The sequence below is a fragment of the Galendromus occidentalis genome, unplaced genomic scaffold (genome assembly GCF_000255335.2).
Source record: "Galendromus occidentalis unplaced genomic scaffold, Mocc_1.1 scf7180000077089, whole genome shotgun sequence".
Taxonomy (NCBI): Eukaryota; Metazoa; Arthropoda; class Arachnida; order Mesostigmata; family Phytoseiidae; genus Galendromus; species Galendromus occidentalis.
In genome coordinates this window covers 296,607-314,893 of record NW_003805077.1, presented here as the reverse complement: position 1 = coordinate 314,893, position 18,287 = coordinate 296,607, and the positions used below count along the sequence as shown (strand labels likewise).

At 53.8% G+C, this 18,287-nt stretch overlaps 1 protein-coding gene across 1 annotated transcript; it reads right to left on the bottom strand.

Annotated features, from left to right (window-relative positions):
* Window positions 1-1,529: 1,529 nt before the first annotated feature.
* Window positions 1,530-17,848, bottom strand: LOC100899745 (histone-lysine N-methyltransferase 2D). The gene is made up of 25 exons (XM_029110775.1): window positions 17,843-17,848; window positions 17,486-17,745; window positions 16,773-17,371; window positions 16,270-16,651; window positions 14,527-16,121; window positions 13,448-14,457; window positions 12,670-13,224; window positions 12,286-12,540; window positions 11,508-12,085; window positions 10,783-11,372; window positions 10,435-10,649; window positions 8,304-10,328; window positions 7,552-7,939; window positions 7,085-7,414; window positions 6,539-6,939; window positions 5,971-6,436; window positions 5,858-5,863; window positions 5,296-5,767; window positions 4,910-5,148; window positions 4,350-4,780; window positions 4,012-4,201; window positions 2,775-3,801; window positions 2,269-2,626; window positions 1,999-2,123; window positions 1,530-1,841 (listed from the first exon to the last, which is right to left on the bottom strand). Exons 1-25 carry the CDS (start codon window positions 17,846-17,848, stop codon window positions 1,640-1,642), a joined length of 12,705 nt encoding a protein of 4,234 aa, XP_028966608.1. The 3' UTR covers window positions 1,530-1,639.
* Window positions 17,849-18,287: the final 439 nt, after the last annotated feature.

The following is an 18,287-nucleotide window of genomic DNA, read 5'->3' as shown; positions in this document are numbered from 1 at the left end:
GGTACGTTCGGGATTCAGAGCGGCGAGGATCCCCAGATCCGGAATCGGCCAGACGCCTCCTATAGTCGTTGGGAAAGAATCTGCTTTGCATCCACCGTACGAAGTCGGAGTTCACGAGTCTTCCCTGACATACCTGTCTGTGCTGCTATCATTCATCGCTCGAATGGTTCGGCTCCAATCGCTGAGTTTCTCCTCTCCTAGAAATCAAGGATATCATTTCCTAGATACGACTATTCCCAGAACAATAAGAAGGTCCCTCAAGCCCGAGTAGCTTGCACCCGCTCGACTCGCCCGAAGGGAGCCTCAGGTTTGACAGTCACGAAGGCTCTGAAAATCATCAGACATCACATCAATACGCGGTATTGGATGAGGAATACCAGGAATCCCCTCCGAAACCTCCGGAAACTACGTCCGGAACCTCCGGGAATATCGCTCCTCGGCGGAATGTAGTCGGATGAAATGCCCAATCGAATGGTATAGGATTACCGCCCCGGATCTCCCTCGGTTTCTGTTAAGGGTCGTTCCGTTCCACAGCGCTTATTCCCACTCGTTCGCACATTCGGGGAATATTGCGCAGCGAAAGTCCGAAAATGTTCTCGTCCCTTGTCGCTTGTCCCTTCTGATGTTCGAGCATCACCCCACGAAGGGTTTCCACGAGCATCGTCTTCCATGGGAAATTTCTTCTGAGCACTTCGACAGTCCTCTCACCTATGTACCGATGAAAGAGAGAAATCGAAATCAGAAAGAATATCCCGAATTGGAAGAAAAATCCCAGGAGAAAAGGAAGACGCCCCCATTTTGAGAACAAAGATCGTTGTTTTCATAACCAATACACAGACGTTCGATTGACTTCACTGCATTCAGCAGATTTGCATCGTTCGTTCGATCGTTCGTTTGATATCATCATTATCATCATCATTTCTATAATTCTTCTCTCATTATTTCATTATTATTATCTTAATTATTATTATTATCCATCGTAAGGTCATTTTACTTATACTCTCTCAATTCATCCCTCCGAAATTAATACCATCATACCTGCTTCTTCTGATTCTGCTGTCGGCAAACTTTCGCTTCGCTCTGTTTGTCTACCAAAATGTAATCTTTCATATTCATACTTTACAAGGCTTTTCAAATCAGCCTATTTAGATTTTTCACATAGACTATTATTTACGAACAGGGACTTTTTTCATCTCGCAAAATTGGGCAACGGCCAGCACACTCGAAATATCTCTGCTTCCAGAATGACAAACCAGCTGAAGATACAACCGCCACGAAACGCTGATCGTCATCCGCAGAGCTAATCGCATCGGAAGCAACACTATGAGTTTGTGAAATTTTGTGCTGAGTCCAAAAACTTCTTTGGAACAAGACAGAGAGATAATCAGCCGTCAAAAAAACAACCAACCAATCAATTGAAAAATCGACCGGCCGACCGACTGACTGAATGAATGAATGAATGAGAAAGAGTGATAGAGTGCGTGACTGTGAATAGCTCGGTGTGCCCCACAACTCCCAATATTCACGGTTCTTCTCTCGTTTCTAGCGTAAACCCTCCCGAAGTCGCCGTCTTCGCAGCCGTCCCATCATCAATGGCGTCGTCGTCCTGACAGCGTTTTTCGTCAAGACCGACTCGGGTCTAATTCATCCATTTTTTACAGTCCGGAGCTCCGCATAAACAGGCGATTTTGTGTTGGTCGTCTTCGAAATCGAATTTGTAGTCGTAAGAAAGTTCTTCGCCTCGAGTGATTCTCCTCTTGGCGATAATCAAGATTTTCTGATCCTTATCGACGTCGACCACCTCAGTCACGCAGTTCGGATTGCAACTATGGTTGATGTACCTGGTGGAAGGAAACAGACAGTGAGCTCATGAGTTTTTCTCAATATACCGGTTGCTGATGAACCGATGATTTCTCCCAGGTCGATTCGCAATCCGCTGCGAGTAGACCAGGAGACGAGCAGGAATGAGTCTCCCCCAAATCAGAACCCGCTACCAACCTCGCCAAGCCGCCGGTGAGTGTCGCATCGATGACTCGGTTCTCATCGAGACGGAACATGTAAATTCCGCGGTTTTGGGCTTCGTATTGCTTTTCTCGAGCATTCGCTACTTCGTTACGGATGACCTGTGGCATAGGATAGAGAGCGGTTCGATAAGAATCTCGTAGAGAAATCGACCACTGCATAAAATGGAACGAATTCGGAGCCTCGACGGCCCGGCGTCGTCGAAAAAAGCTGACCCCGCGACCGGAGTCGGGACGGAGTTCCTACCTGGCCAATATATTCGATGACCATCGTGTGCTTGTCGATGTCTTTGGCTGCATAAAGCCCGAGTCCCTGGATCTTGGAGCGGGCCAAGTATACATTGGTACGCCATTCCGTTTTCATCCGCCGATATTGGCTTGCCTTCGAATGCACAAATTGCTTCGAATAGGGCGAACCTATCTCGGGCGAAAGACTCTGGAGACAGGGCGTATCGGAGCAGAGCAAGAGTGAGTGCTGCATTCCGAGTGACATCGCGGGACTGTTTGCCGCGTTCGATGCGGTGGCCATCGTCCCAGACGAACTTGGTCCGTTCGACGACCAGTTACTCCCGGCCCCGTTACTCGAATGCAAAAGCGCATGAGATCTGCAAGAGAATAACTGTCTCAGTCGGTTTTCGCTCGTCCCCCCGAAATGGGATGCGGCCGACGCGGATCGCCGCTGGCGCCAGCGGATCGATGGCACGCAGCCGCGTTTCGCCTTGGGAGAATGAACGATGCACTCCTGGGGCTCACCTTTTGAAATGTGTCCTGAGTTTGGGCTCAGAACGGGCGCAACCCGTGGGGTTAACGGCCAATGGAAGATCGATTGAGGGACCAAAGCGAAAAGTGTAGTCCTGGAGGGTGTCAACGCCCGGAATAGATTCTATAAGCCTCAAGATGAGCGGTTCCGTTAGTCCGAAAAGGTCCTGGCCGGTGATGTAGTTTTTGAAGACCTTGATCGCTTGGTCGTCGAGCCTCATCTTCTCGATCGGCTCGAGGACTTTCAGCCAGCACTCCTTCGGTGTCGAACCGACAATGGGCTTCTGGTCTCGTTGACCCATCGGCGTGATGGTGAACTTGGGCTTTCCATCCTGCTCGGTGATGATGCATTCGTACAGCTGCCGTTGACCCAGCCGCTGCATGTGCCAATAGAAGCGGAGAACACGGAAGCCGCATGGATATATTGCGTTCGGACAGTGGAAGTTCTGCAGTTGTTGCGGTAACAATTGTCCTAATGCTTGGAATACTAAACTGCCTACTCGAATGTAATAGTTCTCTCCGCGATGAACAGATGCTGCCACCTGCTTGACTTCGTCGCGGGAGATGTATACTCGTCGCAGAACTGCCACCGACGGCAGCAACAGGTCGGTCTGGGGAAGCTTCGGCTGGTGAGCGGGACACAGCATGGTCTTGTCTTTGAAGAACATGCAGGACTGCGAGCGTGCGCACCCAAAATGAAACATCTGAGTACATCTCATCTTGAAACAGCGTACGCTGGCTCCTGCCATGCCGCAGCGCACGCAGCGGTTGCGCCGCGCACGGCGGCACGCGTCCTCGACGTTCATGAGTGAGCCGTTCACCGTCTCATACACTTCTGAAGACCACAGGGCGCAATTCAAGTGCACCCATTGATCGATGTCGAGATTCAGAAGTCGACCGGGGCCCTCGGTTTCGCCTTCGCCGATAGCCATGCACAGCACGCAGTTCCGTGAGTCTGTGACGCCGGCGATTTTGATTCCGATGGGCGAGACGTCGAGCCGAGCATTCGCTTCTTCTTGACCTTCGGATAGAGAGCGAATTTTAGACTCACTCTCTCTCTCCCTTTCTCTCTCTCTCTCTTTTTTATCTCTCTCTATAAGGGGAATAGGGCATTCCTCTCGACGGGTGCGCGATGGGGTGGGGGAATCGGAAGTCCAATCGTCGCCACCTTTCGCACGCGGGGATTCAGTTCCCATCCGTTATGATCGTCCCGGATTCTGCCGATGCTCACCTAGATTCACATGCTTCTTCCCAAGTAGTTTTTGGCGTGTTCCGTGTTCCCATACCATCCATTTATGACCTTTGGCACTTTTTCGGTTGGGATCTGATCGTTGAAGTAGGAATGGTTGTCGATGGCGCGCAGGGGGCGGTTTGTAGGGTGTGGTTTCGCTCACCCGGTTCACCAAATCCGTGAGAATCTCCTGGAGCGGCAGAGGTCAGCGTTAGGTTTCAAAGGAATGCCCGAGGTCAATATACTGAGGTACATCTCTCTCCCCCCTTCCCTCTTCCCCCGGAGTCGAGCCATTTTCCTCTTTCATCGGTCAGCAGGGGCAGAACCTCGAAACTCACCTGTACGATGACTTTCACGTCGGGTACCTCCTGTACCTTGTGCGACAAAGCGAACTGCGTGTAACAGACGTCACCGCAAAAGAAGACTTCTTCTTCCTCCTGACGCGCGGGGACGCCAGGTTCGCCGTCTTCGCTTTTGATTTTCGCTGGTTTTTCTTTGAAGTACATCTTCGACAAACCCTTCGATGGATGGACCACAATATCGCAGTGTTTACAGAAGCGTTTCTTCCCATCTGGCCAGAGATACTCGACATCTTGCTTGCGCTCCGACGGAGGAGTTTCCATTCGCTCGATAATATCGTAGTGGAGTTCTCCGTTCGTCGCATACGGTTCTTCTGGTTCCAGCTCCAAGATCTTAGACAGAGAGTTTAGGACAGACCTCACATCGTGGGACGAGCTCAGCGTCAACGTAACCACCAGCAGACCGTTAGCTGAAAAACGGAGATTCTCAGTTTCTACTCCCATTTCCAGGAAAATTCCTCTCCGGGTGCGCGGCAGGCCCTGCTCCAGGACCGCTCTCCACGAATCCGCATTTCCATTATAGAGGCACGGGGCCTTACCTTGGGCCTGAAGAGCTTTCGGATCGAGTTGTCCGAGAAGATGGTGGGGCTCGAAATTCGGTCGCAGCGGTGTGGGCGCATAGAGCGGTAATTCGGGCGATGGAGAACGATCTGAGTCGGAGTCATCGTCAAAATCTTTAGGAGTTGCCGGTCTGCAAATCAACTTCAGTCCTCGCATTTCCAAGAGCTTTTCACGAACTTCTTCTTCGGGACTAGAACAATAGCAGAGCGCCTCCGGACTGAAACACGAGAACCAACAGTTAGTTCGGGAGCGAATCAGATCGAGTTGGGATTCACGAATCGGCAATAATTGGTTCGGCACCGGGATCGGGGTTTATCTTGCCGGCTCAACCGGCCTATCTAGTTTCGAGGCGGCAACCGCTCACCTTGACCGGTCGCTGTTTGCGCCCAACCTATGCGAAAACTCTTGGTTGTAGAAGCCACGGTTGTACAGATTGATGAGGAGACCGCCCTTGTTGGTCTTTTGATTTTTGGTGCCGAGAAGTTTGTAGAAATCACCGCCATATTTACTAGCCTTCTTCAATTCGCCACTACCAAACGTTCCCGATAACTGTGGTTGTATGGGTGTACTTCGGTCCCTTCCAAATATGGGACACGCGCTGTAGTTAGCATGGATTGAAGGCTCGACAATTTTGACGGCAGGTAGCGATCTCAGCTTATTCTGACTATCGAGGAATCCATCGATGTCACCGTCTTCGGCTCGATTCGAAGCCAGTGCAGCTCCTGCAGCTTTCTTGGGTCGCTTTTTGTTCGGCGATGTTGACAGTGCGTTTGACGCGCCCAGGGCTGCTCGAGGTCCTCCCGTCCCGCTCCCCGGCACACCGACGGCCACCATTCCTGCAAACGGATATCGAGTATTAGAAGCAGAAATGTAATCGATCTGACCTTGAAAACAAAATTCACGTCACGCCTCTTCTGAACACTCACGGCGACCTGGGAATCAGAGACACAACTATTTTTAAGCAAGCGTGACCACGACGGATAGAAACAGAGGGGAGCAGAATCCCGTTTGACGGTACCGGGGGATATTTTCAACTCACCAGGTTGTTTATGGGGTCTTTTCCGAGGGTTCTGCGTCACGGATACGCCTCCATGAAGATCGTTGCCGTTACCCGGTGCCTGCGTAGCCATCGGTGGTCCCAACGGCGTCTGCTGGGCTCCGTAGGTTTGCATGCTCGCTCGCGGAGACGACATCGGTCCTCCTGGCATTTGACAGTTGTTCATTGTCGGCGAGAGCTGCATTCGAATGTGCTGATTCGGACTCTGCGCCATGCCGATCTGGTGATTCGGATGTTGGGGAGGACCCATTGGGGAAGTGTGGCCCGACTGACTCCCCGCGAAGGGGCTGTGAACCCTGTGGCCCGTTGGCGATGCTAGTTCGTTTTTGATGAATGGGCTTTGGGGCATGTTCGAATCGAAGGGCGACGTCCCACCCCCGCATCCGGGTGACCGGGCTCCGGGGGGAATCCCCAGCGGAAGTGGTCCGTGCCGCACATTTATGCCCATCTGGAATAACTCATGAACATTAGAGAGTTGTCGAATGGGGGCGGAGGTCAAGGACTGTTCCTCCGAGCACAAATTCGGCAGTATTCCGTTCCGTCTACGCACCCGGATCGGCTGTTGGTTGGGCATGGGCATTCCTGATGTCTGGATTGGAGCCGGGGGACCCTGCATCGTTGGATGGTGGTTCTGCTGAAGTGTGCTCTGCAGAAGGGAGCCTTGCGGCTGGCTCTGCTGTATCGAATAACTGGTCACCATGTGCGGCGGTGGGGCTCCTCCCGCTTGTTGGCTGTGCGGAGGTACCGGCAGCCGAGGTGAGCTCAACGGAGGACTAGGGCTGACCATGTGATTCGGACTTTGGGATGGTTGGTGACAGTTGTTCAATTGTATGGGGACACTTGTTGTATGAGTGGGCGACGGGGAAGCGATCGCGATGGAGTTCGTCGGGGAAGCCGCGATGGGCAACGGAGCGACCCCGCTCGTACGCACTGGACTAATTCCATGGACATCTGGGAAAATTCCGGAGTTCAGAAGTTAATCTTACGTAGATCACAGCGGACGACAGACGCGGAAGAAAAATCTAACTGAGAGAAGAAATTCGGTGCGCCAGGGAAGACAGATCGTCGAGCGGTATAACGGTCTTGAACAACATACCGTTCGATGTTATCGGCGACGAAATATTATTATTGTTGTTGTTGATGTTTATGCTATTGTTGTTGTTGTGCGATACAACTTGCAGCGGCTGTTGGTGGTTTTGTGTCGTGGAGATCTGAGGACACAGGGTCGTGACCACGGACTCCGAAGACACGGTCGTCACGGGAGTGACGGACGTGTTGATGGTCGGCGAGTTCATCATAGGAGCACTGCTGCTATTGTTATTGAGAGTGTTCATTATATTATTGTTATTGTTCACAAGCTGCGACGTTATGAGAGTCGGTTGCTCTTTCACAACCACAACGGGAGATCCACTGTTGCCTCCGAGCGCTAGAAAGGAAATCGGAAACGTCTCTCAAAACGGAGTTGTACTCTTCCTCCCCTCAGAAAGGAGTTCTCCCGCCGCCAGCGAATATTGAAGAGATCGACAGGTTGAATGAAGCTTGAAATACGGAAGGAGTACAAACCTGGAGTATTCGAGTTGGGAGAGTTTGTGCCCGACTCTGCCGAAGGGCAATTTTGCAGCAGCTGCTTTAAAAGAACATTCTGTTTAGGAGGCATCAGGCCGGACGCAATAGTCTGAATAGGCTGGATAGGCGGTTTTCCTTGAGTTGCGTTGGGTTGGTGGGAATTGATTGACTGATTGAGGGTTGGATTGAGGGAAGGATTCTGTCCGAACTGGATTTCAGTCTGGCTCCGCGTCACCTGGATCTGAACCAGGGGTTGCGACGGGCCGCCCAGTTTTGTTTGAATCACAGACGGCGGTGCCAACTGGGAGCTGTTGGTCGTGGCGACAGGAAACGGGACTCTACGGGAGGAGACGGAGAGGACCGTCTCGCCAACAGAGGGGGATTGCTGAAGCAGAGAGCAGAAGGTTTGTCTCAGTCGAAGAAGAGGGATCCAACAACGACGAAGTCCGAAAAGTCTTGTGAGGTCGATTCCGGCTCCTCCCTTCTCCTCTCAGACAAAAGGTCATGCACGGACAGGCAATCGACTACGAAGGACAATCGGGATTCAAAAACAACAGGGTCATAAGATTCACAGCTGCTATGATGCAGTGCTCCACAAACAGATCAATCGAGAGGGAAGGCGGACAGAAAAGAGCGAACACATAAGGCATTGTAAAGAAAACGAAAAAGAATCTGAATTGCACCACTCGGATCTCGCTAACGGATGCAGAACAAACAGAAAACGGTCGGATCGAAACCGTTCAACTTACCCCATGTGGCTGTTGTGGGTGCTGTTGTTGTTGGACCTGCGGTGGTTGATTTAACGATAATTGTTGCTGCTGCTGCTGCTGTTGTTGTATCTGTTGTTGCGGGGGTGACTGTTGGGATAGGGGCTGCGGTTGCTGTAATGGTGATGATGACTGCTGCTGAGCCGCCTGTTCTTGCGGCGATATCGCTTGTTGTTGCGACGGCGGCGGCCGTTGTTGATGCGACTGCGGCGACTGTTGTTGTTGCGACTGCAACAGCTGCTGTTGCTGCTGCTGCGACGTCGGTTGTTGCTGAGGTTGCGTCGCTGGGGGCAAGTGTTGCTGAGCCGCCTGCGGCTGTTGCTGCGAGGGCGGTCGTTGCTGTTCTGCTTGAGACGCAGCCGTCCGTGGAGGCTGCGACGGCGGTGCCTGCGGTACTTGGGACAGTTGTTGAACCACCTGTTGAGGCTGCAGCTGGACCAGCGGCTCTGGCTGGTTCTGGGGTGTTTGCGACTGAATTTGCGGCAATTGGGCTTGGGATGATGCGGTCACGCTGCTGGGAGACGTCGTCGTTGATTGCACCTTTGAGTTTGTGGCTGGAGCAGCGATCGGTTTTTGATTTTGTAGATCTTCGAGTCCTGGCGAGGTAGTCTGACGCAACGTGAAACTAATCGTGTTCTCGGTCGGTTTCCCGTTTTGCGTCGTCGACGTCGTCGTCGTCGTTGCTACTGATGCCGTCGACACCACCGTCGGAGTCGTTGGAGTTGCAGGAGCAACAACAGGGCTTTCCGGAGTCACAAGAGGAGATTGGACAGGCGGACTCGGAGAAGCTTCAGTTTCTTGACAGTCGGTCACGACACCGGTGACATTTTGATTCTGATCGGCGACCACGAACACCTGCTGCTGTTGCTGCTGCTGCTGCGCGAGGGACGGCGCTGTCGAAATCGGTGTACCCTCTCTAGAGTTTGCGGTCGACGTCACGCCTCGACCGGAGTTCGGGGTTCCCGGCTCCGACAGGATTCCGGCGGTGCCGACCAATGAGTTCACAGCCATGCTTGGAACGACCCCCTCAGAAAGCACGGGAGTGTCGTCCTCATGTGCTTCCTGCGAAGGGCTGCCCACCTCCAAATCGACGTCGGTCGGTGGCGCGTTCGACGCTACGGGCGTATTGAAATAATTATGATCTTCGACCGAAGTTGTTACGAACGAGTCTTGATCAACGGCGGCTTGCTGCGCCGAGACTATGGCAGAGTTTGGACTATTGTTATCATCGTCAAATTGGACAGATACGAACACGCTGGCTGAGACGTCCACGCTTCCTGTCACGTCCTCGGGTACGTCATCATCAACGTTGAACGAGGATCCTCCAAAATCGCCTGATGACGAAGACGCACTCGCTGATGTTGCCTGTTGACCGTTCGAGTCACCAGGAAGAGAATCCGGATTGCCACCGAGCAATCGAGAGCCGGATTCACGGACGATCGTCATATTTCTATAAGCGGAATCGCCTACAGCGAAAACTCGAAGCCCTGACAGCTTGTTTTTCGTTGAGACTTCATCATCGTTGTTGGCACCCCTCTCTCGGTATTCCTGTCCTCTGCCGGACCTGGAGCCGGAGCTGCTCGCTTCCGGCTTCTTCTCGTCGTTTTCTCGAGTCTTGATCCACATTTGCATTTCCAAGTAGTCCAGGAACTCGGCCATGTCTCTATCGGCTTCAGCGCTACTCTCACGGTGCGCACTCCACAAACGTTCGTCTATCAATCTGATGTCGCTCGTCGCGTCATCTCTTGGTCCAGTACGCAGTGCTCCACCTTTGAGACTACTGTTGTTGTTGTTGTTGTTGTTGTTGTGCGCCGTCGGTTTGCTCAGTCCCACCGCGTAGACGTTCTGTCGACCCGAAGGGGGCATCGGACTCGATTTCGGGGATGGAGCACTTCGAGCCGGCGAAGGAGCCGGACTGTGGCCGTGAAGACCTTGTCCTGGCGATGGCGATGGGGCCGGCGATGGAGCGTGATGAGGCGAGAACGGCGGAGCTGCCGGCGACTGAACCTGCGGCGCGGGACAAGATGCGAAAAAGTCAGGAAAAATCCTCATCGATTCATTATTGATAAGTCTCGCTCAGGATAATCTCGCTCAGGAAGGGAGATCCACTCACTTGATATGAAGACATCCCGGGGAAGTGCGGCGGAGTCCGTTGAGCGGGACTCGGTCCCGGACTCTGACGAAGGTACATGAGTAAAGCTGGGTTACTGTTTGGGTTATTCACATCGCCTCCCGGACCGTTGGTCGCATTGTGTCCTGGCGAAAAGGCCGTGTTCGCGGGCGAAAACACCTGTTGGGTCGGAGCCGGCGAGAACACTTGCGGCGGACCTGCGGAATCGAAGCCCTCTGTTACAATCGGACGAGAACGCCTCCACTTTGGATACGTGAAGTTATGCAGCGAGCGAAAGCCCGGAAACCATCGAATCACCTCGGGGATCGGGGAAATCACTCGAGAACGTACCTTGGGGAGTTGCCGGAGAGAAACATTGCTGCGGCGTCCCCGCACGATGATGCGGTGAGAATTGTTGAGCCACTTGTTGCGGAGGAGCGTTGGCCGTCTGTTGCTGTTGTTGCTGCTGCATTGGGTTAGCTGCGTTTGCAGAAAGGGAATCATGCGAAGGAGACTCGGGCGTACCACCTTGACGGAAATGCTGTTCTTGGCCAGTCGAGGGAGGACAAGCCTGCACATGTCCCATGGGGTTCATTTGTTGCTGCTGAGGAGAGCCTAACGTCATGATGTTGTTCGAGAGCTGCTGCCCAAGTGGCTGTTGGACTCCGGACATTGGTATTGCCGAAGGGTATGGCGGTGGAGGCCGCATAATTCTCTGGCTCACAATGCCAGGTCCAATTTGTCCGCCTGCCTGCTGCTGCGGACTCATGGGCGGATATGCGGAAGGTCCGCGAAGACTCTGCATTCCTACAGCTTGCATTGACGTTTGCGTCATTGACGTCATTTGCTGTTGCATGGACATCTGTTGGGCTTGCGAAATTTGTTGTTGCTGCTGCTGCTGCTGTGGTTGTTGTTGCGGCGGCTGCTGCTGCTGCTGTTGGGGTGGTTGAGGCTGCTGATAGTACTGCGGCGACATCATGGACCCACTCTGCGACTGTGGTGAGGCTTGTGAGGGATAAGCGTTTCCTGTCGCATTACCTCCCTCGAATGGGCCAGGCGACTGACCCTGAGGTGTTTGGGATTGCAGTTGCGGTTGCTTCTTCGAACGATACTCTTGAACGGTAGTCGTATGCTGTCGATGGAGCTTTCTCAACTGATCGAGCTGCTTCTGCAAACCCGGCATCTCACGGGTGACGTACGCCAGTTGTCTACTGTCGGTATCGTTCAGTTCCTGGCCACTACCGGCTTTGACCATCTGTCTCTGCTTAGCTGTCAACGCCTTCTTGATCTTTCGCAGTTTACCCACTTCGTTCTCGAGTGACTTCTTCTGTTTCGAGAGCATGTCGTCATGATTCTGCAGCCACGCTTCGTAATTGCATTTCACTTCAGGAGACGAGTCCGTGTCGGACGGCGCTGGTGGCGGCGGGGGCGTCTGGAGTTTGAACTGTTGCGCGGTGACCAATGGCGCCTGCGAGACGGGTGACATTTGCGCCATGGACTGCGCGGGCGCAGCGCCGCCCGGGTTCGCATTTATACCGCCAATAGGCCGCATTTGAGGCCCGCCCGGCATGCCTTGTCCGTGCGTCTGGCCTGGCATCATCGGACCTCTCATCATCGGATTGACCACACTTGTCGGACTCTGCATTCGAGGTACCTGAAAACAAAGACTCTTTGACATCGACGGCGATCGTCGGAGCTCCAGACGGATACAAGGAACGCTCGGGGAATGGGTCTCGGAAAGGGGGGAAAGGGGTCTTAGGAAGGAAAGTTTTCAGGGGCCAGGCTTCACGCCGATCGCACGGAGACGCGACGCTCGAAAGCCCTCGATATATCATTCGGCGAGGCTCTACTCACCATGTGCCGCATCGGCTGACCGGGTTTGCCTTGCGCCATGAGCGGTGGAGGAGCGTTCATTTGAGGAGGAACAGGAGGTCTCTGACCCATGGGTCCCATCATATGTGGTGACATGGGATGAGGAACTACCTGGGACGGCATTTGAACCTGTTGCGGCGACTGCATTCCTACGTTGGATCCTTGGCCTTGCATCATCATTGACATCATGGGCTGCTGCGGCTGCTGACCCGGTTGTGCGTGATTTTGTCCCATGCTCTGCATTTGTCCAAAATGTCCGGCGTCTTGATTCCATTGAGAGACCTGTTGCTGCTGTTGCGGATGTTGTTGCTGCTGCTGCGGATGCTGTTGCTGCTGCTGTTGTTGCTGTTGCATCGGCATCCGCACCTGGTTGGGAGGCGGAGGCGGTGGTCTCGGGGGTCCGCCCGCGTTCGCAGCTAAAACTTCCTCAGCCGTGCTGAACATCTCGGCCTTCAGTCGCTCGAACTCGACGTCGCTCAGGAGGCCAGATTCCGAGGTCGCTTGACTCTTGTTCTCTCTGTAGGCCTTGTCTAGCTCACCGAGGAGCAACTGTTGACCGGATGGATTCGGTCCAGGCTGAATAGCAACTCCTCCGGCATCTTTTTCCTGCTTCGCGTCCTGTGACTTATTGTTCTCGCTCGTGGCTGTATTCGAATTCCCCGAAGTCATCGTATCGTTTTCGGGATCCGCGTATTCGAGCAGATCGAAATCGGAGCCCAGGCCGAACAACTCGTCATCATCTAAGCCGTCATCGGGCGCAACTTGTGGAGCTTGGGGTTCGGATTTCGGAGCTTGGTTATAACCCACAGACCATCCTGCTGCAGGGGGAGGAGGTCCACTCGTCACGGAAGGATTCCTCTGAGCTCCTGCCGGCTGATTCGGGTGATTTGTCGGCCATGGTCCGCCTTTGGATGATTTGCGCTGTGGAGGAACAAGGACGTCGATTAAATTATAACTACCATCATCGTTATCATCACGATAATTTCGAGGGAGGACTCTCCTCCCGATCGGGGAATGAGAGCATCCTAAATAAGCTCCACGCGGAATCACGGAGCGTGTTCACGTAAATGTCTCTGAAATCTGCATCGATGGTCGTTGCTATCACAATTTATAGTTAAGTTTCCTCGGACGAGGGGCCACCTACCTCCATATTCTGCTTCCACGGGGACGGTAATTGGCTTGGAGTTGTCGCGGTCGGAGTCGTCGCGTTACCCTTCTCTTGCACTAACCGGCTCTTTCTATTCTCTCGAGCTTTCTGCACATACGGCGCGCGTTGTTCGTTCGGGAGATTCCGCCAGATCTTGGCAATCTGCTTAGCCCGATCTGTCCAGACGGGATACTCCTGCTTCAGGTTTGGATGGTTAAGATTGGCGTAGAGAACCATAGAAATGGTCGCTTTGTCTCCAAGCGCTTCATCAGGCTCCCATTTGAGCATATTATTCTTGGTATTCTTGTTGTTCGAGCCTCCGGAATGGTTAGACGAAACGTCGTCCAGGTCTTGCGAAGACCACGAGGGCGCTGGTGAGGTGGCCGAAATCCCCGTGCGCTCCGGATTCGGCGCTACGACTGCCGGTCCACCGGGGGCACTCGGAGGACTCAGTACGCCCTTGAAAACGTCCTCAACATCTTGACCGTCCATGTGCGGGAGCGCTGATGCCGCCGCGCTCAGGAGAGAATCCGCAGTGTCAACGTTCGATCCACCTGTCGAGGCGTCGGCTTCCTGCATGATCATGTCCATCAACTCGTCGTCCCTCAGCTCCTGGGGCAGATCGGCGGGTAGAAGATCTCGGAGCTCTTCGTCGTATTCGATGTTGGCCACAATGTTGTCATCAATACCGAGATCGGGAGCCACTCCAGCCAGACCGCCACTGACACTTCCTCCGGAAACACCCTCAAGACCCGAAGCTTTCTGCTGATCGAGTACAGGGATCTTGCTGCTCTTGACGTTGTTCACGGTGACCGACTTGCGGTCGTCTTCGTCTGCGCCCGAGACCGGTTCGAGATCTTCGAAGGCGTCCGTTGAAGCGTTGCTCGTGGCACTGAGCAGTGTCATGCCAAAGAATGCCTCCTGAATATGTGACGGCATGCTTTCCTCAATCGTCCGTTTCTTCTTCGGACGTCGCTTACGCTGCTGTTTGGTAGCACCGCCGCCGGCTCCCGGTACGCCCGGAGTCGCGACGCCGGGTCCACCGACACCGTTCCCGGAGCCGCCACCGCCAGCACCGGCACCACCTTTATCGAGATCGTCGCCGCCGCCGTCGTCGACGTAGGGCTGCATTGAAGCCTCGACAGCGTACGTAGCATCGTCTTTGCTGGACATGGCACGCGATCGTGCATTGGCGACAAATCCACCGATTCCCAGTTTCTGAATTTTCTTCTTCCGTTTGATTTCTTCGTCGCCTTCGAGGCCCTCGAGGAGGCTCTCGGCTTCGAACTCGAACGGATCTCCGTCTGCGAGCTCGTCCATCGTCGCTCGCCGCTGACCTCCGATAGTCTGGAGACTCGGAAGAGTCGGAAGCTTATTGCCCAGAGCATCTTTCGGCCGGACAGTTCGCGTCCTCTTCGGGGGCTCGAGCGTGAGGGACTTGATCGTGTTCAGACCGATGTCGGTCAAATAGACGCCGTCGACAAGATGATGCGCTTTCTGCTTGTGTTCTTGGGGCGCGGGTGACGTGCACGGAGAGTCCATAAGCAGATCGTGCACTAGATGGGCCGGCAAGGTGTCCTTCGGTCTACACAGAGGACAGTTGTAGCCGAGGTTGCAGCACCGCTCGGCGTCCTCCTCGCACGATATTTCATCGCATCTGCCGTGCAACCATCGGGAGCATTTATCACACTGGATGATGATGTCGCCGTCCGAATAGTCCGACGTGCAGAGCACGCATCGGAACTTTGACGCACACGGAGCGCATTGGGTGTAGTTCGAATGCCACTCCGAACCTTCCGGTCCGGGGTTCCGTGAGCCACAAATTAGGCAGAAGACACAGTGCTCACATTTCCACGTACCTTGCGGCACCGTCTCCAGCGGAGGCTTCAGACAATACGTATGATACGACGTGTCGCAATCGTCACACAATAACAGGCGGCTTTCATCGTGCGGTTGACCGCAACCTTCACAAACGGTACAGTCGAGACAACGCCAACCTTTGCTCAAGGTCGTCTGAGTGACCTTGGCTCCACAACAATACGGGTGGTAGCATTGACCGCATTGCGCGCACGAGATCAATCGACCTTCTTCGCCTTTACCGAAGCTTCCGCAGAGCACACACATGTCTTGTAGGAGTACGAACTTGTCGTTGGCTGAAAACAGAACTACTTTCGAATCTTGCGTCGCTTCTTCGTCGGTGAGTTTTCCCGCTGCGTTGCCACCGCAGCCGCCGACGTTCAGGAGAGCGTCCCGCTCGAACTCGAAATCCTTCTTCGATTGTTTGGCCTGGGTCGCTGTCGACGCGTCCCATCTGCCGAGACCTCTTAGTTTGAGGGGGTTCGTCGGCGGTCGCCCGACCTGACCTCGTCCCGCACCGCGAGGTCGTCTCATGCCACGCAGCCCTTTTCCTCTGGACGACACTCCCATGACGCCCATCGGTTTTCCCGCACCGTAATTGCCGATACCTATAGCGGATGTCGCTTCTTCGATGGTCACGGGCGACAGACAAGGCGCGTCTGCACTGCTGTCGTTGGCCAGGGAAAGAGCCGATGAAGACACTTCGTCTTGATCGACCGCTTGCCGGGGCTGGAGGCATGCTGGACAGGTGTATTCTCTGATATCTCGTCCTTCGTTCGCGTGGATTTGTGGATCACAATCATTGTGAATATATCTGCGGAACAAGAATTGGTTAACAGGCTGGTCGGAACACGATGGAGCCGGAGTCGTAAACGAGCATAACGAGTCCATCATCGAGTTTAGGCGATTCGGATGACGAATTCGCCCGGCGGACACCTCTGGCTCGATCGAATGACACGTACCTTTTGCACGTAGAACATTGCGTAAAATCAACCATTTTCGACGAGGATGAAGCTCGATAAGCTTTTCCGCAGAGCGGGCAGCTCATGCCCTTATTTCGTTGTTGATAGCAGGAATCGCACACGGTGTAGTTCATATGCCATCGAGACGACGGACCCGAACCCGGGGTCCGGGAGCCGCAATCCCCGCAGAAGCGACATAAGACACACTTATAGCCGTTCTTGGGCAGGTGGTTGAGAGCGGGCTTGACGCATTGCATATGATAACATTTCCGGCAGCAGTCGCACGTTACTGCCCGGTCGAGGTTTCCTCCGTGACAAATTGGACATACGCGACAGCCCATACACAGCCAACCCATCCGAAGATTTGACACGACCGAGGTTCCTGCAAAGGCCGTCGATGCTCTCGTTAGATACTCGTATTTGCTTCTGATCTGGTGGAATTCTCGCGAAGTCCCGGACGCAGACGGGAAGGTCGGAACCGGGAAGAGCGCAGGGAAACTTACCTGGCGGTGTGTCCGTACAACTAACATGGTAGTACTTCGCACATTGAGTGCACCATAAACTGTCTCGCGTTTCCGTGGACTTGGCGCAAGTTTCGCACGAGATCTTCAGTTCAGACGAGTGCTCGCCCTGACAGTAGATCCTCTCCTCTTTGATCGCGCAAGCTGAACCCACGGCGCACAATAAATGAAACATTCGGCCGCAACCGTCGCGAGCGCATCGCACCGATGCGCCCAGTCTTCGGCAGTGGCTGCAAGCTCGTCTAAGCGAATCTTCAAGCAGCTTTTCGATAGAACCTCGTTCGGGCTCGAAATCGACGGACCACTTCGCGCATACTTCATGAATGTAAGCGTTCCCGGACGAATCGGCTACGCTCGCCACATCGACTGGATCTTCTCCCGGAATCACCCCGACGTTACAAATGTCTTCGAGGCAGGTCGCGCTCCCTTCCGCAGTCATCTTGGAGGCCCGAATACGTTTTCGTTTTTGAGGTTTCTCAGGATCGTTCATTTTCGGACCGACATTCGCCGTCAGGAATGGAGAGGACAAGTAGGGATTTCGTTCGGCGAGATTGCACAAACCACAAAGATGTTCTTCAGCCCTAGAAACGGATAAATGAAAATTTAGTCCTCGAACCCTTTGACCATCCGGCTGACTGACGTCTACGGGGAATTTCCCTGGAAACTCGGAGCCGAGGGAGACGGAATTTCCTTACGGTTCTGATGGGCCGGCCATGATGGCTGCAGTCGTGATCGTCGTCAAAGCGCCTTGCACAAGACCCTCATGAAGTTCCGAGTCGTCTATGCCTCCTGCACTGTTGTTAGATGGAGACGGAGAAGGCGGAGGCAAGCCTGCTCTATCGAGAACGACTCCATCTTCAAAGCCTTGAGGTCTAGTCCGGATCCTAACGGAGCCTCGTGGTCGACCCGGGAAGAATCTAACCTTCTTGCGGTTCAGGTACACTTCCGGGGGCACCTGTGGATCGAGAGGAGAATGGCACGGTGAGCGACACGAATCACAGAAGGAAACAAGAAAGGTCTCCGGCTCGGCATGTACCTATGGGGGAAATTACGACCATCCCCCTATTTCTTTGGGTTGGCCAACTCCTTGAAAGGGGCTTGATTCAGAGGGAATCGGTGATGTATCGTACAGGCAGGCTCTTTATGACGTATCTATGTTTTATGACTGGAAGATCAACGTCCGTGTTCTCAGAGATCCGTCTTTCTTTCCTGGTTTGAGAATGACCGTTTCAAATGCCCCAGCTTGACGTCCCTCGAGTCTCGGTCCCTGATGTCCTTCTCTCGGATTCGTAGATAGATCTGACATGAATCCCGATTGACGCGCACTGACGCACTGACCCAAGACAAAGGAAGCATAGAATTACAAGAGGTCGCTAATTCGAATTCCAGCTTTGATTCAAGCGAACGACCGTGGATCGACGCTCGTGAATCTCGCTCCCCAGAACGGGCAGCGGAGAATTCAATTTGGCTTATTAGGCTGTAGTTTCCAATCGGGTG